Genomic DNA, 27,396 nt, shown 5'->3' on the forward strand with positions numbered 1-27,396 from the left:
TTAAGGATCATGCATTTATTTGATCTACGTCTTTGCATCTTCTAAACCCCCTCGAGTTGGTGAAACCCTTTTGCAGATATCTCGGGACTGTTAAATCAGTGGAACGTGTCACTTAAGGACAAGATTCCTCCACAACCTGTTTTGAGGAACTTTCTCTCACTGTCTTCCTTTAGTTTCATTTAACTAGATACTTTATATCTTGTTTTTCCTCATGGTTGTTGTTCTGTGGGGTTGGAAGAAGGAAAATGTATTAAATAATAGAAAAATTGTTACATGTATAACACACATATGTATATTTATATATATATATATATATATATATACATATATATATATATATATATGTATATATACAGTATATATATATATATATATAATGTATATATACATATATATATATGCATATATATATATATATATGTATATATACATATATATATATATATATATATATATATATATGTATATATACATATATATATATATATATATATATATATATATATATATGGGTACATACATACATACATACATACATACATACATATTAAAATGAACATTGCTTATTTGATGTTTATATTTGTACTATTTGTAACTAAAAAGACCTTCTATTTCACCCAAAATAAATTATTACTTTCAAAGACAAAATTTACATCTATTACTCGAGTAATATAAGATAAATACTCTATAAAAATGTCTCAATTAAGTAATAATAACAAATATCTTTTGTCACATTCTAAGACAATTTGTGGCAAATAATATAGAGCGAAATTTAAACCAGCAACACTAGAGTTTTGAGAGTTCAAGCTAATTACATCGTTCATTTTCTTTTCAGATCGCTCAATCTGGAGCAGGAAGCGCGGGAAAGGGAGTCTGAAAAGGAGAGAAACAAATTGTTGGGCATTGCCACTCCAGCCTCCAATGATAACAGTAAGTTATTCATTCTTAAATGTTCGTTGGTGACCTAAAATCTAAGTCAAGGCTTTATCCTACTATTTGCTGTCTTCTGTTTTTTTTTTTTTTTTTTTTTTTTTTTTTTTTTTTTTTTTTTTTTTTTGGTCAATTAGATATTTCTATTATTATTGATTTTTTAAGAAATAGATTGCAAAGTGTTGTTGATAGGTACCATAGGAAGTATGGGAATGTGATATGTGGTTATGCATGTGTGTGGTTTGGCCTAGAAAACAAGCTCGTTCCATATGCAGATGATGCTACTCTCTTTGGAGATGATGCTACTCTCTTTACATCAATTCCATCTCCTAAATATAGACCTGGGGTTGTCAAATCCCTTAATAGAGATCTTGCTAAATTAGTTTTTTTTTTTTTTTTTTTTTTTTTGTATTTTTTCGGAAGATGGGTGTAAGAATGAGGCAGTTAGCTAGCTAATCATGGTAGGGAATAGTTTGGAAAGTTATGTACAGTATTAGTAAGAGTAATGGAAAGTATGGTTTAGCCACAATTTTATATATATATAAATGGTACATTTTTCTTGTTATGGTAAATGTTAGCAAAGTATAATATATCAGCATAATGAATTGTATAAAGGGATTTTTTTTATTCATTAGCCCTTCGTAGTTCAACTCAAGATGAAGTTGCCATTTTCTTATTTCAATATAAATTTTAACTCTTAATAATTATGATTTTGCAACACAGAAGCATATTCAGTGAACCATTGTTTCTTCCAACGTTCTTGAAAATATAAATTTTCTGAGCTTGAAATTAAGTTTACTTTTTTCGTCGTAAATATTGCCTTGCAAGACTGATTTTATCACTTAATAGAAATCTCAAGTAGTGGGGATAAGGACCCATCAACATTTTGACATATCCATTATCTCTTATCTCCCAAATTCTGCTATTCATGCACCTTAATTTTCTATCTTATCTTGAGATCTTCTTTGTTTATATTTTTTTTATGATCTTTGTATTCTCGAGAGTTGTTGTAGTCTACATTTGATATTCCTTTAAGAATTTTGAAAGCCTCTATTAACTGTCCCCGTAGTCGTCTTAACTGTCCCCGTAGTCGTCTTAACTGTCCCCGTAGTCGTCTTAACTGTCCCCGTAGTCGTCTTAACTGTCCCCGTAGTCGTCTTAACCGTCCCCTCAGTCGTCTTAACCGTCCCCTCAGTCGTCTTAACTGTCCCCTCAGTCGTCTTAACTGTCCCCTCAGTCGTCTTAACTGTCCCCGTAGTCATCTTAACCGTCCCCGTAGTCGTCTTAACCGTCCCCGTAGTCGTCTTAACCGTCCCCGTAGTCGTCTTAACCGTCCCCGTAGTCGTCTTAACCGTCCCCGTAGTCGTCTTAACTGTCCCCTCAGTCGTCTTAACTGTCCCCTCAGTCGTCTTAACTGTCCCCGTAGTCGTCTTAACTGTCCCCGTAGTCGTCTTAACCGTCCCCGTAGTCGTCTTAACCGTCCCCGTAGTCGTCTTAACCGTCCCCGTAGTCGTCTTAACCGTCCCCGTAGTCGTCTTAACCGTCCCCGTAGTCGTCTTAACTGTCCCCTCAGTCGTCTTAACTGTCCCCTCAGTCGTCTTAACCGTCCCCTCAGTCGTCTTAACCGTCCCCTCAGTCGTCTTAACCGTCCCCTCAGTCGTCTTAACCGTCCCCTCAGTCGTCTTAACCGTCCCCTCAGTCGTCTTAACTGTCCCCGTAGTCGTCTTAACTGTCCCCGTAGTCGTCTTAACTGTCCCCGTAGTCGTCTTAACTGTCCCCGTAGTCGTCTTAACCGTCCCCGTATTCGTCTTAACCGTCCCCGTAGTCGTCTTAACCGTCCCCGTAGTCGTCTTAACCGTCCCCTCAGTCGTCTTAACTGTCCCCGTAGTTGTTTTAACTGTCCCCGTAGTCGTCTTAACTGTCCCCGTAGTCGTCTTAACTGTCCCCGTAGTCGTCTTAACTGTCCCCGTAGTCGTCTTAACTGTCCCCGTAGTCGTCTTAACTGTCCCCGTAGTCGTCGAGTTTGTAGATCAATTGAGTTCAAACGTTCCATCCTCCTTCTATATCCAAATTGCCTTAGTGTTGGAACTAATTTGGTGGCCCTAGCTTGTACTGCTTCCATTCTATCTATATCCTTCTGAATACTTGGAGCCCAGAATTGCACTCTGTTTTCTAGATGGGGTCTTAGTAGTAATGTGTACAGCTGTAGTACAGTGTCTTTGTTTCTGTATTTGAATTGTCTCTCTTGAAGTATTTTACTCACCAATGCTAGTAATACGGCATTGAATTAGTTAATAATATTGATAAGAAATGATATATTGAATATGTTTAATGATATAAAACATAAAATATGATATAAAGAGTTATTGATATTGGTTTAAAATATATTGATAATGCTTAATGATATAGAACATAAGATATGATATAAAGAATATTTGTATATAATAAACAGGGCATATTATGATATACTGTAATATTAAAAATAAGGATAATGATGTAAAACAAAAAATATGAAATAAAGGATATTCGTTTATTATGCAACAGTGCACATTTGGACGTACCGATGCACGGCGTACCGGCGTACGCTCATGTATAATAATGCGAAATCATTTATTCATATAACTATTTCCTTTTAATCACTTTCCATTACAGTCTTTCCTACCTCCACAGATGTGCAGACATTGGACACAATGCAAGCATTATGTTTACCAATGGGAGCCTCCGTGTCTTTACTCATCATGTTCTTCTTTTTCGACTCGATGCAGATGTTATTCGCCGTTTGCACTGCAAGTAAGTCGCGTTAACCCTTTTTACCCCCAAAGGACGTACTGGTACGTTTCACAAAACTCATCCCTTTACTCCCGTGGACGTACCGGTACGTCCTTGCAAAAAACTTCTATTTATATTTTTTTTTTGCATATTTTTGATGATTTTTTCGACTCGATGCAGATGTTATTCGCCGTTTGCACTGCAAGTAAGTCGCGTTAACCCTTTTTACCCCCGAAGGACGTACTGGTACGTTTCACAAAACTCATCCCTTTACCCCCAAAGGACGTACTGGTACGTTTCACAAAACTCATCCCTTTACCCCCAAAGGACGTACTGGTACGTTTCACAAAACTCACACCTTTACCCCCGTGGACGTACCGGTACGTCCTTGCCAAAAACTGCTATATATATTTTTTTTTAGCATATTTTTGATAGTTTTTTTTAGAAACTTCAGGCATTTTCCAAGAGAATGAGACCAACCTGACCTTTCTATGATGAAAATTAAGGCTGTTAGAGCAATTTGAAAAAAATATACTGCCAAATGTGCTTGAAAAAAAGTAACCCCTGGGGGTTAAGGGTTGGAAAGTTCCAAATAGCCTGGGGGTAAAAGGGTTAATTTACCCTTGAGAAATGTTGACTACACATTACAGCATGTTTTGGGAATGGGTCAGACCAGATGTACAGAAGGTCCTCAACATGCAAACATTCGACTAAAAAAGATTTATAAACCTCGTGGCTAGTACAGTGGTAACGTGTTTGCCTAGCATTCGCAAGGCGGCAGATCGATCCCCGCCCGGGACCATGAGTTTAAGCTGTTTACTGGGGAGGCCACTGCTGTGGTTGGGCACCAGAGTCGGGGGTTGGGCTTGCCCGGCTGACGTTCTGGTGAACATCTATCCTGGTGAAACTGGAACGGAAACACGACACCTTTAACCTGTAACCTTTAACCTTTAAACACAAATCCAACTGAACATAACAAACATAAGATAAAGAAATATTGTAATAAAACAATATTTTGAAATTTGATACAGTAAGATTAACGACATTTGTAGTAACCTGACATTTATTTCATATGAAGCCTAACTATTTGTTAATTTTGTAGTTGGAAATCATACGGATGAGATTCAGGTTAGGCATACTTACAAACAGCTTGGAACCAATTAAGTTTGTAAATTGAGGACTTTCTGTATTTCCTAATGTCATCACCTTAAATTAAGGTAATTTCCTGAGAAGTGTAAAGCTCGTAATTTCGTAAAACCGAAATTACCTTAGAGTCGCCTTAAATATTACCTTGAAGCCATGCAAATTACCTCAAACTAAGGTAATTTCCTTAAAAATGTCTTGACGTATGTCCTTTTTATAAGGATGGGAACATTAAAGTCCTGGGTTTAGCATACTCCTTCAGAAAAATGTTATGTCGAACAGGTTGACATAAGTCCCTCTTCTTACTTTATAAATGACAGATCTATTTTAATGTTAGAGATCGTAAGATTTTTTTTAATTCAACTTGCTGTATTTTTTTCCTCTCTGAGCTATTTCCCCTGGTGGAGCCTTTGAGCTTATAGCATTTTGCTTTTTCAACTAAGTTGTAGCTTAGCTTGTATAGTAATAGTAATACATACATACATATACCAAGGCACTTCGCCCAATTTTGGGGGGTAGCCGACATCAACAAATGAAACAAAAACAAAAAAGGGGACCTCTACTCTCTACGTTCCTCCAGCCTAACAAGGGACTCAACCGAGTTCAGCTGGTACTACTAGGGTGCCACAGCCCAACCTCCCACATTATCCACCACAGATGAAGCTTCATAATGCTGAATCCCCTACTGCTTCTACCTCCGCGGTCATCTAAGGCATCGGAGGCAGCAGCAGGAAATAGTAATAATGGATATTAAAAATCCAGTATTATATCATTGTATATTTCAAATACACACGAGCTTTGAGCTTTCGCACGTTTATGAAAGGGCATTTTCAGGTGAAGCAGCACTTTGAAAAAAAGTGCGAAAGTCCTGTGTTTTCAAAATATACAATGATATATAACTGGTTTTTAAACCCTTTTACCCTCAAAGGACGTACTGGTACGTTTCACAAAACCTATCCCTTTACCCCCATGGACGTACCGGTACGTCCTTGCGAAAAAATGCTATGAAAATTTTTTTTTTTCATATTTTTTCAAAAATTTTGAGAAAATTCAAGCATTTTCCAAGAGAATGAGACCAACCTGACCTCTCTATGACAAAAATTAAGGCTGTTAGAGCAATTTAAAATAAATATACTGCAAAATGTGGTAGGAAAAAAATAACCCCCTGGGGGTTAAGGGTTGGAAATTTCCAAAGAGCCTGGGGGTAAAAGGGTTAATACCCAAGATTCTCAGACAAGGCATTTTGTTTTCTTCAAATTAGTAGTCATAATAATAATGATATGCAAATACAAACGTAAGTCTTATCAAAGGACTTTGATTTGTAACCTTGTTTACCTCATACAAATGTGAAAAAAGCACGTCAATAATAGAAGTAGTTTTGTATAGTTAGGAGAAATACAAACTATTAAAGATATGTGTAATCACATAAGTGATTGTAGTAAGTTCATTCACAAGTGTTGTGTGGTAATATTGTTTGTATGAAATGTAGTTTCTATAATTGAAATTACTTGTTTTTATGTAATCGTTAACATATTTGTAAAGTGACCAATGTACAGTTTCATGACAGGACAGATTTCCAGTTAAAGAAAGCCAATGTAGAGTTTTGAGCATACAGTAATATAAAGATATTCAAGTTATACGTCTATTTCTTCTTGATGCTGTAGTTCAAAATTCCGTGAAAGTATAGTATGTGTAATGGAGAGGTCAGGAGTAATCAATATCAGTATTGAAACAACATTATTATTATTATTACTATCCAAGCTACAACCCTAATAGATTGTAGCACAGTTGAGTGATCTTCCTAATTGAGCAATTTAATCGGTGGAATTTCAGAAGTTCAAATTTGCAGCAAATATTTTTATATTGAACAGGCTGACATAAGTCTCTCTTCATAGTTTATATATAACAGATAAATTTTAATATTCCTATGGATCTTAACCCTTTTACCCCCAGGCTCTTAGGAAATTTCCAACCCTTAACCCCCAGGGGTTTATTTATTTCCCAGCACATTTTGCAGTATATTTTTTTTAAATTGCTCTAACATCCCTAATTTTTGTCATAGAGAGGTCAGGTTGGTCTCATTCTCTTGGAAAATGCCTGAATTTTCTCAAAAAATTATCAAAAATATGAAAAAAAAAAATTTTATAGCATTATTTTGCAAGGACGTACCGGTACGTCCATGGGGGTAAAGGGATGGGTTTTGTGAAACGTACCAGTACGTCCTTTGGGGGTAAAGGGGTTAAAATATTTTATTATATTAAAAACTTCTCATGTGTTTTATTTTCTTATTTCATTTCTTCTCTGGGTTATTTTTCCCTATTAGGGCCCTTGGACATTCAACACTCAGCTTTTCCAACTGGGATTGTAGCTTGTTTTGATAATTGTAATAATCAAGGGCTTAGGCATTTCATGTATCTTGCTATTGATATGTCTGGTGTGCATTTTTGTAGCGGATCAATGTTCAGTCGTGGAAAGTCAATTTTCCCTTATTGAAAAAGCCTTCAAGTTTGAACAACTCATGACATTGTATTGAAGATAAATGGTTATGTTTTTTTATTCATACCAAACAGACATGCAAAATTCCAATGTCGTTATTGTAGGAATTTAATTAAAATCTTGATGTTCGTAATAAGACAAGTGTAGTTCATGCTGCAGGAATGATTTTGGATATAACAAATTCTTCTACATTTTTTTATCTTGATGTATTTCTTATTAAATATTTAGAACACAGCCAATTTCTGTACCAAAAATTTCTCATCATCTCTCCTTTCTTTTTCAGTAATTGCGACAGTGGCTTTAGCCTTTTTGCTACTACCCATGTGTCAGTACATAATTCGTCCGTGCTCCGATAATAAAAAGTAAGTCGGTCAGTTGTAATTTCAAGGGTTATACTTCAGGACTTGTTCATTTTCCTGTGTGATATCACGGGATAATTTTTTTATCTGTAAACAAAAATGATTTATGCTTATGAAATGTTTCTGATTATATGAATTTTATTTTTTATTTAATAGATTTATGAGGAATTTTATTTGTAATACGGAAGCGTAACCTTTTAAATGGTTATCATTACAGTATTTTGCAAGAACAAAAATATAATTATATCTATCAATCTCTGATTAACAAGAAAATGTGAAAACGTCCTTCAGACATTTCCTATAAATTAAGCATGTCCAGTAGTTATTTATCGGGAAAACTAAACATAAACAAACATTATCACATAGGAACATCTTTAGAAATAACGTATACCATGGTTGGCTTAACTAATCATAAATGTTTATGAAATTTTTTTATTATATTTCATAACTTATATAGTCAGTGAACGACACCTCGTAGTAACGGGGGATTTTGAGGAGGGAGAAGTCTAATTTGAAAGGAACCTCTGGTAGTGGTATCACTCGCCCCAGTTTTAATACCGACACCCTTTAGGGGTGAGCGAGCAGGATATATTCCTGGCATTCTATGCAACTTTTTTCTCTGGTATATTTAGCAGTATTTATTATACCTTAGAAATGGTGCTTTAAGGAGCATTTCACTGGGCGACACAGGTTGAGGCCAGAAATAGATTTTTCCTTCGTCAAAATCAATTTTTTAAATATCAATTGACTTACTTTGTGTGGCGGGTGAAGTAAAGACATTTTTGCTACCTTGAAATACTAACCTCTTTAATTGACGTTATATTCGATTGCAAGATAGCCATCGTGCGATATCTCTCTCCTGCTTGTTACATACAGACGTTAATTGGTGTATCTCGTATTTCAGAATATCCTTTGGAATGTGTGGAAGGTTTACGGGGGCAGAAATTATGGCTTTCTGCCTTTCTGTATCTATCGTCTGCATTTGGGTCATGACTGGCCACTGGCTGCTTATGGATGGTATGTAAAGTGTTAATTTCCCTAGTATAAAAAAGGCATTTTTTTGTGAGAAATACAGTAATGTACTTACACTGTTTAAGTGATTAAAAAGTGTATGAAAATTAAAGAATATATTTTTTCCTTTTTTTTTTTATCAGGTGCAATATTTATTGTTTATGTATATAGTTTTTGTATTATAGCATAGTAAATACAATTATATTAAAGAATAATGTACTTACACTGATAAATTGATTAAAACATTTATGAAAATTCAAGAACAAAATGTATTTGTATCAGTGGGTACAGTATTTATAGTTTGATAGTATAAAAATCAGTTATAAAGTCACTGGGAAAAATATTAATTCCTTTTTCTAATGCCTTTACCATCGATAGTTATGACTTATACTGATAAATTGATTAAAACATTTATGAAAATTCAAGAACAAAATGTATTTGTATCAGTGGGTACAGTATTTATAGTTTGATGGTATAAAAATCAGTTATAAAGTCACTGGAAAAAATATTAATTCCTTTTTCTATTGCCTTTGCCATCGATAGTTATGACTTATACTGATAAATTGATTAAGACATTTATGAAAATTCAAGAACAAAATGTATTTGTATCAGTTGGTACAGTATTTATAGTTTGATAGTATAAAAATCAGATTTAAAGTCACTGGGGAAAATAATACGGTAGTTCCTTTTGCTCATGCCCTTTCTGTCGATAGTTATCACAATTTGTTTTTGCCCACCTGCAAGTTCTATTACATTTTAATAGGTTTAGTTATTCTACAATAAAGAGCAAGTTTCTTTATGTTTACTAACTATTAGATAGAAAATCCTATAATTTTGTTGTACCTTTTTCAGCTATGGAAGTGATAGTATAAAAATCAGATTTAAAGTCACTGTGAAAAATAATAATTCCGTTTGCTAATGCCCTTACCATAGATAGTTATCACAATTTGTTTTTTTTTTTTGCCCTCATACAAGTGCTAGTAAATTTTAATAGGTTTAGTTATTCTACAATAAAGAGCATGTTTTGTTATGTGTATTAACTGTTAGATAGAAATCCTATAATTTTGTTGTACCTTTTTCAGCTATGGGAGTGATACTATAAAAATCAGATTTAAAGTCACTGGGAAAAATACTAATTCCGTTTTCTAATGCCCTTACCATATATAGTTATCACAATTTGTTTGTTTTTGCCCTCATGCAAGTGCTAATAAATTTTAATAGTTTTCGTTATTCTACAATAAAGAGCATGTTTCTTTATGTATACTAACTATTAGATAGAAAATTCTATAATTTTTTTTTTTATTTTTCAGCCATGGGAATGGGTCTGTGCGTAGCGTTCATTGCATTTGTACGTTTACCCAGCTTGAAGGTCTCCACGCTCTTGTTGACGGGCCTTCTCGTGTACGATGTGTTTTGGGTATTCTTCTCATCTTACCTATTCAATGCCAATGTTATGGTAAAGGTGAGTAGTGTCCGTCGGTTTTTTCTATACGTATATTTTACAGGTATTTTAATTGTTCCTTACGTCTCTTGTATCTTATTTATCTCCTTATTTCATTTCCTCACTGGGCTACCCTGTTGGAGCCCTTGGGCTTATAGCATCTTGCTTTTCCAACTAGGGTTGTAGCTTGGCCAGTAATAATAATAATATTTCTTGTTCCGGTGTAGGAAGTACAAAATGCTTGTTTTTTACGTCTCCTGTATCTTATTTATCTCCTTATTTCCTTTCCTCACTGGGCTACTTTCCCTGTTGGAGCCCTTGGGCTTATAGCATCTTGCTTTTCCAACTAGGGTTGTAGCTTGGCTAGTGATAATAATAATATTTCTTGTTCCGGAGTAGGAAGTACAAAATACTTGTTTTTTACGTCTCTTGTATCTTATTTATCTCCTTATTTCCTTTCCTCGCTGGGCCAATTTCCCTGTTCAAGCCCTTGGGCTTATAGCATCTTGCTTTTCCAACTAGGGTTGTAGCTTGGCCAGTAATAATAATAATATTTCTTGTTCCGGAGTAGGAAGTACAAAATGCCATTACGTCTCTTGTATCTTATTTGTCTCCTTATTTCCTTTCCTCGCTGGGCTACTTTTTCTGTTCGAGCCCTTGGGCTTATAGCATCTTGCTTTTCCAACTAGGGTTGTAGCTTGGCTAGTAATAATCATAATATTTCTTGTTCCGGAGTAGGAAGTACAAAATGCTTGTTTTTTACGTCTCTTGTACCTTATTTATCTCCTTATTTCCTTTCCTCACTGGGCTACTTTCCCTGTTCAAACCCTTAGGCTTATAGCATCTTGCTTTTCCAACTAGGGTTGTAGCTTGGCTAGTAATAATAATATTTCTTGTTCTGGAGTAGGAAGTACAAAATGCTTATTTTTTAAGGCTATTTCCTCCGTTGCATTCTCCATCGAAAGGCTCAATATAAGATGTAATTATAAAGAAAATCCTTTCCTTAATCATTAGATAATGAATGTAGTATTTTTTATAAATGTTAACCCTTTTACCCCCAAAGGACGTACTGGTACGTTTCACAAAAGCCATCCCTTTACCCCCATGGACGTACCGGTACGTCCTTGCAAAAAAATGCTATAAATTTTTTTTTCATATTTTTGATAATTCTTTGAGAAAATTCAGGTATTTTCCAAGAGAATGAGACCAACCTGACCTCTCTATGACAAAAATTAAGGCTGTTAGAGCAATTTAAAAAAAATATACTGCAAAATGTGCTGGGAAAAAAATAACCCCCTGGGGGTTAAGGGATGGAAATTTCCAAATAGCCTGGGGATAAAAGGGTTAAATACTGCCTCGTTATCTTTTCTAATTTTTACAAGGAAGGTTTATATCACTACATTTTTAAAAGTTGGATACTGTGTTATCTTGTAAGTGGTTATGCCATGCCTCTCCTACTCTTAATTTCTTTCCCATTTTATATTTGCGCTTTTGAAAGTTCAGAAAAGGAATTTATTTCAATTAAACTTTTTTTAAAAGTTTATAAAAGTTAATCTATATATATATTACATCTAAGAAAGTCTTTCATTTTAATACATGATTCTTGAAGTAGATTCTATGTTTGTCAATCCTAAATAATTGTATTATAAATTTCAACCTATAAACATGTCTGATAAGGGTGGTCCTGTTATTTTCTGTTGTATTGCAATATTTCAAAATACATACATATACCAAAGGCACTTCCCCCAATTTTGGGGGTTAGCCGACATCAACAATGAAACAAAACAAAAATACATTATAAAAAATTTATATTGAAATACTCTATATGTTAAGGATTTTTCAAATATTGCAATATTTAAAAAAAGAAAAAATCATTGTAGTATAAAATTTGAAGTAAAATACTGTACGTTAAATTATTTTCAGGTTGCCACCCGTCCAGCGGAAAACCCCGTCGGAGTGATGGCCCGTAAACTTCATCTCGGTAGCGTGGGACGAGAGGCGCCTAAGCTGTCTCTTCCTGGCAAGCTTGTCTTCCCATCCATGCACAATACTGGCCACTTTTCAATGCTTGGCTTGGGAGATATCGTAAGTTGATTGGAAAACATTACGAGAGGGGAAATTTTCATTAAACAATGCTAAATAATTTGAATGAGCTTTTTTGATGTTTGTCTTTTCAGTTAGGTTCTTGCGTATTGGGGTTTTCACCTCCTTACATTGGAATTTTAAACATTTACGTTTTCCTACGTTAATAGAAAATGCTAATATTTTGCTTTTCTTTATCACCTTACATTGGAATTTTAAACATTTACGTTTTCCTACGTTAATAGAAAATGCTAAAATTTTGCTTTTCTTTATCACCTTACATTGGAATTTTAAACATTTGCGTTTTCCTACGTTAATAGAAAATGCTAATATTTTGCTTTTGTTTATCACCTTACATTGGAATTTTAAACATTTGCGTTTTCCTACGTTAATAGAAAATGCTAATATTTTGCTTTTGTTTATCACCTTACATTGGAATTTTAAACATTTGCGTTTTCCTACGTTAATAGAAAATGCTAATATTTTGCTTTTGTTTATCACCTTACATTGGAATTTTAAACATTTGCGTTTTCCTACGTTAATAGAAAATGCTAATATTTTGCTTTTGTTTATCACCTTACATTGGAATTTTAAACATTTGCGTTTTCCTACGTTAATAGAAAATGCTAATATTTTGCTTTTGTTTATCACCTTACATTGGAATTTTAAACATTTGCGTTTTCCTACGTTAATAGAAAATGCTAATATTTTGCTTTTGTTTATCACCTTACATTGGAATTTTAAACATTTGCGTTTTCCTACGTTAATAGAAAATGCTAATATTTTGCTTTTGTTTATCACCTTACATTGGAATTTTAAACATTTACATTTTCCTAGTTTATAGAAAATGCTAATATTTGGCTTTTCTTTATCACCTTACATTGGAATTTTAAACATTTACGTTTTCCTACGTTAATAGAAATTGCTAAAATTTTGCTTTTCTTTATCACCTTACATTGGAATTTTAAACATTTACGTTTTCCTACATTAATAGAAAATGCTAATATTTTGCTTTTGTTTATCACCTTACATTGGAATTTTAAACATTTACATTTTCTTAGTTAATAGAAAATGCTAATATTTTGCTTTTCTTTATCACCTTACATTGGAATTTTAAACATTCACATCTTCCTACATCAATAGAAAATTTGATAATTAGGTGATGCTTTTAATGTACAGTTGATATGGACTGTAAACCTGTCCAGATTGATGGAACAACTTGTTGAATGCTAGTGATATTTATCAAGAGAGAGCTGGCTTTGCTCATTATACACGTTCTTTGCTGTGCCCCAACTTGCTGGCAAGATTCCATTTGTTTTTCCTATTGTTTACTTTAGTATCTCAATGCAATGACAAGGTTTCTTTTTTATTTTCAGTTTTCTTTGTTGTTTCAATGCAATGAAAAGATTCCATTTGTCTTTCTGTTTTATTTGCTGTCTCAACGTGATGGACAAGATACCATTTATTTTTCCTTCTGTTTGTTTCACCGGTTCATTTGGCCTATAGCGCATCATGCTGTCTTACCTATATGCTTCACAAAATCATAGTCTGTGAAGTAATTCTAAATTAAAGGTTTAAAGCACTGAAGGTTGTTTATAAGCAACTGAAGCCAGGGATAGATCATTGCACTGCAGCACACTTATCCTGGAGATGGAGTAATTATACTTGAAGTAAGGTCAGCTCCAAAGCTAGTAATGAAGAAGACTCAGGAAGTAGACCTATTTCCAGGACTCAAACTCGGGATTCTCAGACATTTCTCTGAGGCTGCCACAACCAATTTTGTTTAATTCATAATTTTGATATCAATTTGTGCTAAGCATACTGTAGTTTGTTCATCTTAACCCTTTTACCCCCAAAGAACGTACTGGTACGTTTCACAAAACTCATTCCTTTACCCCCATGGACGTACCGGTACGTCCTTGTAAAAAAATGCTATATACATTTTTTTTTGCATATTTTTGATAATTTTTTTGAGAAACTTCAGGCATTTTCCAAGAGAATGAGACCAACCTGACCTCACCATGACGAAAATTAAGGCTGTTAGAGCAATTTAAAAAAGATATACTGCAAAATGCGCTTGAAAAAAAATAACCCTGGGGGTTAAGGGTTAGCAAGTTCCAAATAGCCTGGGGGTAAAAGGGTTAATTCTGTTCTAAAATTAATTACACATATTTTTTTTAATATTTTATTTTCTGGCGAAGCAGGGTCTAGATCATATACCTTATTCAACCAAAATGCCACTTACTAATTAATAGCTTCTTGAGATCTTCAGCCTCAATCATTGTATCCCATAGGTTATGCCATATTCTTTTATTGGTTTTTTAATGGTGTTTAATAGTTATGTTTGATTTTGTTACATTTTACTGGATTACAAAAAATATTTCAGTTTAGTTATAACAACAAAAGTTTTGATTAGAAACCTGTCAATTCTTGGTAAAGTTGAAGTTGCGGGTTTTAGGTCTCCCCTGAGACAACCTTCATCATCTCCTCGGGCGACACGAGTGCCCTTTTCCCAGCCCTTTGAATTTTGGTGCTACGCATAGTTTACGTGAAAATTTGAGGAAGTTGTGCATGGTAATTGTTCAGTCGCTACTTTCCACTTGGTAAGGGTAGAGACGACTCTTAACCTAAGGTGAGTAGATTTTATAGGAGATGGACACTAAAAATGAAACCATTGTTTTCTTTTTTTTCGGTAGTGCCATAGCCTCTATAGCATGGTCTTCCACTATCTTGGGTTAGAGTTCTGTTGCTTGAGGGTACATTCAGGCACATAATTTTGTTTCCTTATTTCCTTTCCTCACTGGGCTATTTTCCCTGTTGGAGCCCTTGAGCTTATAGCTTCCTGCTTTTCCAAATAGGGTTGTAACTTAGCTAGCAGTAATAATAATGGGACTGCTTTCTTCCGAACAGAGAAAGGATTGTGAAGCTGGGGACATTTGGAATTCAAGATTTACGAATATACAATACATTATAAGATTGAAGTGTTTTAAGAAAAAAAAAACGAGATATTATCCGATTATAATTGTCAAACCAGCATCATCTTATAACTTATAACTCTACCATGGTTATGTTTAAATGGAGGCTACACAGGATATTATTCTCAAAATTGTACCAATTTAACAAAAGAAATTCTGAGGGTTTGCCCTTATATAGTCTGGCATGGACACCTTATAGCTATCACAAAAACATAAGGGAAAGGTTAAGCGTAAAATATAAAAGTCACATGGTATATTTAATAGATGAGTTATCAAGGTCTGCTTTGTAGCAAAAGTCAAATGTTTGTGGCTGTTTAATGATCCGTTCGTCAAAGATCATACATAAGAAGTGCAGCGTATAGCTGAATATCATTTAACCCTTTTACCCCCAAAGGACGTACTGGTGCGTTTCACAAAACTCATCCCTTTACCCCCATGGACGTACCGATACGTCCTTGCAAAAAAATGCTATTTAAAATTTTATTTTGCATATTTCTTATAATTTTTTGAGAAACTTCAGGCATTTCCAAGAGAATGAGACCAACCTGACCTCTCTATGACAAAAATTAAGGCTGTTAGAGCAATTTAAAAAAAATATACTGCAATATGTGCTTGAAAAAAAATTAACCCCATGGGGGTTAAGGGTTGGAAATTTCCAAATAGCCTGGGGGTAAAAGGGTTAAGTCCTCCCATTACCACACAGGCGATATTTAAGGGAATAATACAATGGTGAACTTGTATGACATTTTCATTCTAAATAATTGCCCAACCTTAACCCTCTTATAACCCCTTCAAGATCCTCATGTTAAGTACAGTATAAGATATTTTGTGTATCATACAAATATCCAAGATTTTCTATGTAACTATCTAGCATAGAATCTAGACAATCTTAGATGCTAAGTGAAAGCTATGTACAAAGCATCATTTATCAAATCCAAATTGAGTGAACTGGAGTCTGGACTGACATACCGAAGCTATTGCTTTGATCCCCCTATAAAATTGGAAAGGTGGATCGTATATCGTGATGGTTAGTCCATTACTGGCTAGGCAGCTGTGAGACTTGGTGTTTAGAAATTGATAGGGAAATTGTTTGGGCACGCACATTAAAAGAGGATAGGATTTGTTATAGCTATGGAACAGAAGTACATACATACATACATATACCAAGGCACTTCCCCCAATTTTGGGGGGTAGCCGACATCAACAAATGAAACAAAACAAAAAAGGGGACCTCTACTCTCCACGATCCTCCAGCCTAACAAGGGACTCAACCGAGTTCAGCTGGCACTGCTAGGGTACCACAGCCCACCCTCCCACATTATCCACCACAGACAAAGCTTCATAATGCTGAATCCCCTACTGCTGCTACCTCCGTGGTCATCTAAGGCATGGTACAGAAGTAGAATATTGATAATCTAGAATGCTTAATAATTCCTAAAGAAAAACAATACAGTACATATAGCCATGGATTAGATGAAAATTGAAGCAGAAAGATTGCACGAGGAAGGAGGTTGAAAAAAAATTTTCTGACGTCAAATCTCGTAATACGGAAAACCTTGATTTGAAAACTTTTATTTCACGTTGCTTCTTTTTCATGAAGTTTCTTATAAAAGTGCAAAACTAAGGCCATCTCATTAGATTTAAGCTCTTTCACTATTCAGTATTTTGAATAATTTGAATGGTAAGAATAGAGGATTTCTTCAGTTCATAAATTATTCTAGTTCTTAAGAATATGAAATTTTTTCAGTCCATACACTTTGATAATACTTAGCGGTTTTTCATATGTATTTTTTACTTGGCATACACATTTCCAGTGTAGCTTACTGTCATGTTCATATATGAAAGATTTATTTTGATATCGTTACTCTTCTTAAGATGTTTGATATTAATTGTTCATTACTTGTAGTTTATCTCTCTTCTTATTTCCTTTCCTAACTGAGCTATTTTCCCTGTTGGAGCCATTGGGCTTATAGCATCCTGCTTTTCCAACTAGGGTTGTAGCTTAGCAAGTAATAATAATAATAATAATAATAATTTTATTGAAAGTGATTTCTGCCTCAGTGGCGTTAATTTTGTAATTAACGTTTTCTATTGTTTTTATCCTCTTCTTTTCTTCAATGCTACAATCTGCCAGTAACTGGGAAAGGGACATATCATTAGGAAGGTGATGAAGACCATATCATTACAATTCTGTTGTTTAAGGGTGCATTCAGGCACACAATTTTGCACAAAGTAATGGTCACTTATGACAAAAAAATTACGTGGAGTTAAGTATAACACATCCTTAACTCCACGTCATTTATAATTTTTGTACATAAGTGACCATTACTTTGTGCACACTAACATAGTGATAGTGTTTTATACGTTGTACGTAGTATCTGTACTTTCATAGTGTGTTGTGATATATTAAAGAAGAATTATGAATGATATGGTCTTCATCCTTCCTAATGATAACATGTCCCTTTCCCAGTTACTGACAGATTGTAGCAATGAAGAAAAGAAGAGGATAAAAACAATAGAAAAAGTTAATTACAAAATTAACGCCACTGAGGCAGCAATCACTTTCAATAAAACCTGCTTAAAAGAGGGTCTACTGTACTCCAGAAATAATAATAATGATAATAAGTTTTTAGCTCTTCAATAGTGCGGTTGATTGAATTTATATTTTTTTTCTATTTTATTTTAGTAATTAACCTTTTATAACCTTCCCTAGGTAATGCCAGGCCTACTATTGTGTTTTGTGTTGCGGTACGATGCGTATAAAAAAGCCCAGCTTCTGTCAACGGAAGCCGGTGTTCCGCCTCCTCCGTCAAACCTGAATAAAATAAGGTTTGTCAGCTGGTTAACTTTTCATCTGTCGAAATCATGAATACAGTGAATACAGTCTTGTATTGAAGTTCAGAAATTGAGTGGCGTGCTAGCATAGCTATTTTCTCAGTGATATTTCAAATGTTAAATGCCTTAGAATAGAATAGAAATAAAGTTAGTTAAATTTTCATCTGTCAAAATTATGAATACATTTATATTGAAGTCAAAAAGTTTAGCAGCATGCTAATATCATTATTTACTCAACAATTTTTTTTTCCAATTGTTAAATACCTTTACCTTCAAACCTGAATTAAAAAAGATTAGTCAAATTTTCATCTGTCAAAATCATGAATACATTGTTATATTGAGGTTTATAATTTTAGGAGCATTATTATTTTCTTAACGACATTTTCTCAAATGTAATAAAAACCTTTTTCAGCTACTTCCATTGCTCCTTAATTGGATATTTCCTGGGACTCTTAACTGCGACGGTCTCATCCGAGGTGTTTAAAGCTGCCCAGCCTGCATTGTTGTATCTCGTTCCATTCACGTTACTTCCCCTCCTAACTATGGCATACCTCAAGGTACAGTATTGATGTAATATTCTGGAAAATATAGATTCATGAATTATGAATCAACTATAAATAAATGAAATATCAACCCTTTTACCCCGAGGCTATTTGGAACTTTCCAACCCTTAACCTCCAGGGGTTATTTTTTTTAAAGCACATTTTGCATTATATATTTTTTAAATTGATCTAACAGCCTTAATTTTCATCATAGAGAGGTCAGGTTGGTCTCATTCTCTTGGAAAATGCCTGAAGTTTCTCTAAAAATTATCAAAAATATGCAAAAAAAAATTGTAAATAGCAGTTTTTTGCAAGGACGTACCGGTACGTCCATGGGGGTAAAGGGATGTGTTTTGTGAAACGTACCAGTACGTCCTTTTGGGGGTAAAAGGGTTAAAGTATTTATTCATCTTATCTTTGTTATTTTCTGTTGGATTTGTGTTTGTCTCTCCAAATGTTTGAAAGTTAAGGACCTTCTGTACCGTATAGTGTATGTGAAATTTTGTAAGACAGGGAAATGGATAGGCACTGTAATATACGTGCATGTTAAAGAAAATATTGTTGACAGGGTTGTGCCTTATTGCAAATTAGAAGTGTTTTGAGTGTACAGGGTTGTGCCTTATTGCAAATTAGGAGAAATGTTTTGAGTGTACAGTACATGTATGTACAGGGTTGTGCCTTATTGCAAATTAGGAGAAGTGTTTTGAGTGTACACGTATGCTCATATTAGGTTATACTTCCCGGAGCCCCCTTGGACCTATTAATGCACGTTTGGGTGGAATCACAGCACAGGAATCAGGGACAAGTAGTTGGAATGGCAGACAGGGAAAGAATAGGATGAAGCACTGTAGCAAGACCAGAAATCATGGGGAAGATCACGGATCAATATCTGGATTGGATGTAGATCCGGGACGGAAGACTTCAAACAGAACTTTTTAAAACTTTTTCTGTATAGGGAAGATCACGAATCAATATCTGCATTGGATGTAGATCCAGGATGGAAGACTTCAAATAAAACTTAAAACTTTTTCTGTACAGGGAAGATCACGAATCAATATCTGGATTGGATGTAGATCCAGGACGGAAGAGTTCGAATGGAACTTTTTAAAACTTTTTCTGTATAGGGAAGATCACGAGTCAGTATCTGGATTGGATGTGGATCTGGGACGGAAGAGTTCAAATAGAACTTTTTTAAACTTTTTCTGTACAGCCGGGATGGAAGAGTTCAGATGGAACTTTTAAATTTTAAAAGTTTTTCTGTATAGGGAAGATCACGAATCAATATCTGGATTGGATGTGGATCCGGGACGGAAGAGTTCAAATGGAACTTTTTAAAACTTTTTCTGTACAGGGAAGATCACGTATCAATATCTGGATTGGATGTGGATCCAGGACGGAAGACTTCAAATAGAACTTTGTTAAACTTTTTCTGTACAGCCGGGATGGAAGAGTTCAGATGGAACTTTTAAATTTTAAAAGTTTTTCTGTACAGGGAAGATCACGGATCAATATCTGGATGGGATGTGGATCCGGGACGGAAGAGTTCAAATGGAACTTTTTAAAACTTTTTCCGTACAGGGAAGATCACGGATCAATATCTGGATTGGATGTGGATCCAGGACGGAAGAGTTCAAATGGAACTTTTTAAAACTTTTTCCGTACAGGGAAGATCACAACTCAATATCTGGATTGGATGTGGATCCGGGACGGAAGACTTCGAATAGAACTTTTTAAAACTTTTTCTGTACAGGGAAGATCACGAATCAATATCTGGATTGGATGTGGATCCGGGACGGAAGAGTTAAAAAGTTATTGACTTTTTCTGTACAAGGAAAATGATGACAAAAAATGTTAATGATACATTTTATAGATATAAATATTCAAATGGGATTGGAGATTTTTCAAAATATTTACCCCTTTTACATAGAAGCCTTGATTGAGTCGATGGTCGAATACACAAAAAATTACACTATTTCAGTTACAGTTTCTGTATTGCCATTTTTATTTATGTAAGAATGACATGGAGAATAAGAACTCATAAATTGATTTTAGAATTTGGTAATAAGACATGACGTAGCTTGCGGTTCTTAGTATTTTCAAATGGTGTAAGAAAGTATGATGGTCTAGATAAAATGTTATTTATAAATGACATGCTTCCAAATGCTCAGAATTGCTGTGATCATAGATGTAGAAAACTTATTCATATGAATTCAAATCTTCCGAAGAGTTTTATAACTGTGTATGTTAAAGAGGAATTTATTCCCTATTAATAGTACCACCCTCATGAATATTTAAATATAGAAAACCTTTTGGTTTGTTGATTCGATGCATTTCACATCTGACGAAAAGATATTAAGCTATATTTTTATTTTTTCTATTAAAAGGATTTGGTCTAAATTTATGAGAAATGGCTTACGTCTCTCGAAACATATTAACAGAAATATTATCTAAAAAGTATTACGGTATTGAAGAGTTTTTAACTTATTACCTTTTCTATACCCATGAAACAAAATTTTAAGCTAAATTTTGAATTAAAAATCATTACATATTACTTTTTTTCTTTTTTTATCTGATGGGAGAAATGGGGTGAACTTGGAACATACCGTACTAAAAAAAAATTTTGACAGAAGGTCGTCAACTTACAGACTTAATAGGTTCCAAGAAACTGTTATTAACCCTTTTACCCCCAATGGACGTACTGGTACGTTTCACAAAATTCATCCCTTTACCCCCATGGACGTACGGGTACGTCCTTGCAAATAACTGCTATTCAAATTTATTTGCATATTTTTGATAACTTTATGAGAAACTTAAGGCATTTTCCAAAGAATGAGACCAACCTGACCTGTCTATGATGAAAATTAAGGCTGTTAGAGCAATTTAAAAGATATATATTGCAAAATGTGCTTGAAAAAAAAAAAATAGCCCGGGGGTAAAAAGGTTAAGTAGAATATTTTGAAAGTTTTCCCTTGGGTAGGCCTAACCTGAATTCCATGCCTATGATTTCCAGCTAGAAAGGTCAACAAATATGAAATTGATATCGGGTTACTACAATTGTCGTTTTGCTTACTGCTGCTGCCTCCGATGCCTTAGATGACCGCGGAGGTAGCAGCAGTAGGGGATTCAGCATTATGAAGCTTCATCTGTGGTGGATAATGTGGGAGGGTGGGCTGTGGCGCCCTAGCAGTACCAGCTGAACTTGGTTGAGTCCCTTGTTAGGCTGGAGGAACGTAGAGAGTAGAGGTCCCCTTTTTTGTTTTGTTTCATTTGTTGATGTCGGCTACCCCCCAAAATCGGGGGAAGTGCCTTGGTGTATGGATGGATGGATTAAATGATATAATACTGTAATGTATTATTACTGTATTTCTTTATCTTAGTTATTTTCAGTAAGTTGGGGACCTCCTGTATATAAAAAAAACAGTATTGATTATTTTCAACTTATTACCTTTTTTTTATCTCCATAAAATAAAATTTCCAGTTTAATTTTAAATTGAAAATGCATTACATTTCCATTAAATGCTCGCTCATTTCTTTTTAAGGGTGACAATGAAATTTCCAATTTAATTTTAAATTGAAAATGCATTACATTTCCATTAAATGCTCGCTCATTTCTTTTTAAGGGTGACAATGAAATTTCCAATTTAATTTTAAATTGAAAATGCATTACATTTCCATTAAATGCTCGCTCATTTCTTTTTCAGGGTGACAATGAAATTTCCAATTTAATTTTAAATTGAAAATGCATTACATTTCCATTAAATGCTCGCTCATTTCTTTTTAAGGGTGACAATGAAATTTCCAATTTAATTTTAAATTGAAAATGCATTACATTTCCATTAAATGCTCGCTTATTTCTTTTTCAGGGTGACAATGAAATTTCCAATTTAATTTTAAATTGAAATTGCATTACATTTTCATTAAATGCTCGTTTCTTTTTCAGGGTGACTTAAGGAGAATGTGGAGCGAACCCTTCATCATTCAGACTCCCAGTAAAAATTTAGACGTGTGACTTAGGATCACGCGTAGCACGTAGGCATAAGTGTGGTTAGTGTACATTCGTAGTGAAGAAAAAAAAAAATATATATATAAAAACAAGTCATAGCAACCCGAAGCTTCTGGATTCTCGGCTGTGCGTCTTGTCGTTATCGTGATGGAATTGACAAAGTATTATCGATAGAAGCTTAAAATACTGTTAATCTAGTACTTTTGTACAGAAGAGACAACACAGCATACAGTAATGTATATGTCTGAGATATAGTTGCTCTAGTAAAAGTGAGTAGTGCTGAAGTACCATAGAACTGGGACTTAATTATATCCTATACTTCCATTGCCTTTTTAAACACAGTAAACTTGTGTTTTGTGTTTATACAATAATATGTCCTCCTAGTACCAAGTAGCTTAGCTGATGCCAGGTATTCTGCAGGGTTTAATTGCCGTGTAAAATGTAAAACCACTTGTATTTCTTTAAGTTTTTTACCGTAGAAAAAAAAAGGTTTATATATTTTTATTTGACAGATGAAGATTTGATTTAAGAAACGTTCAGGCGAGCAGAGCGGGCGAAGCGTGAAAAGGGGTATTCGTTGAAATATTTCTCTGTGCTTTACTGTAGATCCTAGTTGCTTGCATTCCGTGTAAGCGCACAATCATAAGGTCCTACAGAATAAGTTCTCGTCTACTGTGTTGTAGGTACTTTTCGTGTGACTAAGTGATGCTCTTCAGTCTAAAGTTTTGCAAAAAAAAAAATCATTATGTGAAGACACCATTCCTCTGTGTCATTGGGGCAGCTGAAATAAGATGCTGTTTCTTGTGGGTACCACAAGAAGTCTTTTTTTTTTTTCTAAGTTTGTGATAAAGGTTGTGTCATACCTCAAGAGACTCTCGGGTGAAATGAAGAAGGCGGCGAGGTCGTCCCAGATGGTTATCCTGATTTTCAATTTGTATTGTGAATCTATTATTAAAGAATACAGTCATTATTTCTGGATTATTTTTATGAAAATTGATAATTTCTGCATTGTGAATCTGTTATTGAAGAATACAGTCATTATTTCTGGATTATTTTTATGAAAATTGATAATTTCATAGACAAGCATGTTTTGCTAGTTAAAATCAACCCCAGACTTTTTAGTGTTGCATTTCCATTTGCTTTTCATTTACCATTTGAGAGATTATTTATGGGTCAATTAAAGCATAAATATGTTTGTAATTGTTATAGATTTGGTTTATGTTTTACATTAAATGACTTCCAAATGATTTTCTCATTTTGATGCATAAAATTTTTTTAATTTTGGAGGCTAAACGTCAGAAAACTGGGCTTTCGAAGAAGCAGCAATTTGAACAGGGAAGGTTCATAGAAATAATTGCAGTTGGTGTTTTAGTGTTTCATAAAGAAAGATAATTGGTGATTAAAAACAAACTTTATTGACTGAAATCTCATATGAGTCTGGTAGAAAACTTTTGAGAACCTTATCTACTTTGCATAAACGTGGATATTTGTACGCATAACCAAAGATAGATTCTTCTGCAGGACAGCACTTGATATTGATAATTTCAGGTAGAATTGGAATAAAAGTGTTTTTATTTTGTTAGGATGTAGAAGCTAAATTTTTCTATATAACCTGTTCTTATTGATAACCACGAAAATATGTTTCATTGAAGGAAAAGTTTATAGATACTGTGAATTATGATTAAAGATATTTTTTCATGGGCTGAGTTGCAAAGGCAGAATTGAAATACTTGCGAAACACCAGCTATCAAACATGAACCTACTGTTTTAGCTCTGTACACAGTAGTTTACCAAAAATATATATCTTCAATTTCCTCTTTATGTACCTTCAATAGAAAATCCAGGGGTCGAAATATTGACTAAATTTGTTTTCCTAAGTTTTAGTAAATTTATCGACTGCAATATATTTCAAGGTGTATATACATACTGTATTTAGTTCCATACATAGTAGTTCGCCAAAAATATATATCTTCAGTTTTCTCTATGTACCTACAATAGAAATTCCAGGGACCGTAAATTTGACCAAATTTAATTCTTAAGTTTGAGTAAATTTAGCAACAGCTAGTGTATTTCAAGGTGTTTGCCCACAGAGTAAAATGGTTACATTACTTACAAAGAATATCATCTTAAAATTTAGATATGTTGTATGTGTTTTAGCCTTCCAATTGTTTTAAAATTTATGGAAAAAGAAAAGTTCTTATAACAGGAGGATTTTTATTGCTTAAATGAAACTATTCAATTGAGTTTGTGAAGACTTACTGTTTCCGGGCAAAAAGAAAGCTATGTATATAATTACCTTTTGAGATTATGAAGTGCAGTTTCTTGAAATTATTCTGCACGATCGATATTATATGTTTTCTATACCGATACTAGCTTTCTCAATGTCACGGTTTTAGACGGTTGAAATGCCATTTCTTTATGTTATACCTATTGCTGTACAAGTCACATTTCTATAATGATTTAGTGTATTACCGTATTTCTTTTGTTTTCCAGACCAATATTTGTGAGGTATAATTTCATTCATGTACTCTTATCTTATTCCCTTTTGATGTAAAACATTGTTTCAGGTAATATATTTTTAGTTTTTCTGTTGATTCAAATTTCCTTAAGCCTGACACGACCAGTAAGTTTGGCAAATTGGACTCTAGAATGTTTTTGGTGGAACTTGCGATCGAAACGATACGGTATGGAATCGAAACGATACGGTATTGAAAAGGCATCTTTTGATATCTTTAGGAGCAGACACAGCACAAAATAGTAGTAACAACAGCGTGGGAAACTGCTAGCTTTTCTATTCGAGGATTAGCAAGCTGTTTGCTGGGGATAGAAGTATTTTGTTTTGATACTATTGTTTTGTAAATGCAGCATATACTGTTTCATGTATCACTTTAGATTTATATAGGAAGCATCGTAGAATCCTAATTAGAGAAAAGAAATACTTATTCCTGTAATTCTTAAAGAAGTTGAATTGATTTCGGCCAATGATGACAATCATACCATCGTTAAAAATGCAGCCTATTTATAAAAAGTTAAACCTGACTGAAGCGATATGATTTTTATTAACTTTACTGTATCAAATCTCCAGCAGTCAAAGAGTACTGTATGATGCTTTTAGGAAGAGTGGAATTTTCAAATAGCTCATGAAACCAGAAGTGAGTTTTTGTATTAGAAATGTCTTATTTCTTCTTAAAGCTTCCCATATATTTTATTTTTTGGTAGAGCTTCCATTTAAAAGTTTGATTTTCTTGAAATGCTTCGAGGTTAGTTATTAATATTTACCAATTTCTCATTTAATAATATACTGTACACTCTAGGAAGAAAGCCATTTATTGTACTGTATAATAATACCAATAGAAACAAGTTAGGTTATGTATTGTCTGAAAGCGAACGAGAGTAAAATAATCGGGTACTGATTTATCTCTTGCAAAGCTATTTACTGTACTGTATGATAGCACTAATAGAAACAAGTTAGGTTATGTATTGTCTGAAAATGAGAGAGTAAAATAATCGGATACTGATTTATCTCTTGCAGTTTCGTCAATGAAAAATTTGATATTGCAATTATTAAAAAAAAAAAATCTAGTCTGATCATTCCCACAAATGAAAATGTCACTGATCTCTTCAACTTCTTTATGATCACAGAAAATACGGCAAAATCGAGCCTAGTCTAATAAGAGGTGAATTTCCGAGCATCATAGCCACACACATCATGATTGTGTACATGTTGTGATCGTTAATTATGGAAGAATTTTTATGATTATTTTTCATATTGTTTGTAGTGTGTAATGCTAGTCCTTGGAAGGACCTATGATCAGGGTCATGTTGGGACATTGTTTTTAACTGTGATGTTGGATTTACAATATTAAAGTTTAGTAGATTCCAATCGGTTCTCGTCTTACGTGTTGAAATATCCGAAAAGTAGAAGTTACTGTATAGTATTATTTTATTATGCCACGACCACCCAAAACAATATACCCAGCTACTGGCATTCTGTCGTTTCCTCCACCCTTCTTCTGATAGGAGGCTGATGGCTAACGACAGAACCCAATACTCGGACACGAGTGGGCGCCGACGACGACGATGCTATGAAATTTAAAATCCAATTGTCTGTAAGCAAGTAGAAACATACCTTGTAATTTAGTTGCAATTGCTTTAAACATAATCCATATTTCAGAAAGCTTCTTGAATAAGATTTAGATTATTTTAATCAAAATTAAATTCTTTGGGTCTGTACATGTTTCGTTCACCTTACATTGGAAATGCAACATCACAGTTGGGTGCAGTGTGTTAACTCTGGCTTTTCAGTTCTGCAGTGAATCTCACACATCATTTTATTGTAATGAGATTTTGTAATATTCGTCATTCAGTACAACACTTGTCATTACCATTCATACCCATTTCAATAAAAAAAAAGGAGATATCTTTTTAGTCTTTTACGTGGAATAAATCATTACTTTGATTTGTATTTTCTTGCTTTTTTTTATCCTTTTCATGCATAGTCCATCCATCCATATACCAAGGCACTTCCCCCAATTTTGGGGGGTAGCCGACACCAACAATGAAACAAACAAAAAGGGGACCTCTACTCTCTATGTTCCTTCAGCCTAATCAGGGACTCAACCGAGTTCAGCTGGTACTGCTAGGGTGCCACAGCCCAACCTCCCACATTTCCACCACAGATGAAGCTTCATAATGCTGACTCCCCTACTGCTGCTACCTCATAGTAAAGATTACAAAGGTGGTAAGAGTCATGAGATGGTGTGGGTACGTGTTGTGGATGTGGGGAGTGGGTAGGGTTTGGGAGGAACCT

At 34.2% G+C, this 27,396-nt stretch overlaps 1 protein-coding gene across 1 annotated transcript; it reads left to right on the top strand.

Annotated features, from left to right (window-relative positions):
* The first annotated feature begins 836 nt into the window (after positions 1 to 836).
* Positions 837 to 27,051, top strand: SppL (signal peptide peptidase-like protein). The gene is made up of 9 exons (XM_068348441.1): positions 837 to 930; positions 3,583 to 3,720; positions 7,622 to 7,700; positions 8,602 to 8,714; positions 10,019 to 10,170; positions 12,073 to 12,234; positions 17,920 to 18,035; positions 18,454 to 18,598; positions 22,524 to 27,051. Exons 2-9 carry the CDS (start codon positions 3,621 to 3,623, stop codon positions 22,590 to 22,592), a joined length of 936 nt encoding a protein of 311 aa, XP_068204542.1. The 5' UTR covers positions 837 to 930; positions 3,583 to 3,620; the 3' UTR covers positions 22,593 to 27,051.
* Positions 27,052 to 27,396: the final 345 nt, after the last annotated feature.

This window comes from Palaemon carinicauda, chromosome 24, assembly GCF_036898095.1.
Source record: "Palaemon carinicauda isolate YSFRI2023 chromosome 24, ASM3689809v2, whole genome shotgun sequence".
In the NCBI taxonomy this organism is placed as follows: domain Eukaryota; kingdom Metazoa; phylum Arthropoda; class Malacostraca; order Decapoda; family Palaemonidae; genus Palaemon; species Palaemon carinicauda.

Bases quoted from the DNA above. Each gene is read 5' to 3' on its own strand.
- SppL (XM_068348441.1), top strand. From the start codon at position 3,621: ATGCAAGCATTATGTTTACCAATGGGAGCCTCCGTGTCTTTACTCATC. The intron at 8,715-10,018 runs GTATGTAAAGTG...TTTATTTTTCAG, and splicing joins CCACTGGCTGCTTATGGATG to CCATGGGAATGGGTCTGTGC. The intron at 18,036-18,453 runs GTTTGTCAGCTG...AACCTTTTTCAG, and splicing joins TCAAACCTGAATAAAATAAG to CTACTTCCATTGCTCCTTAA.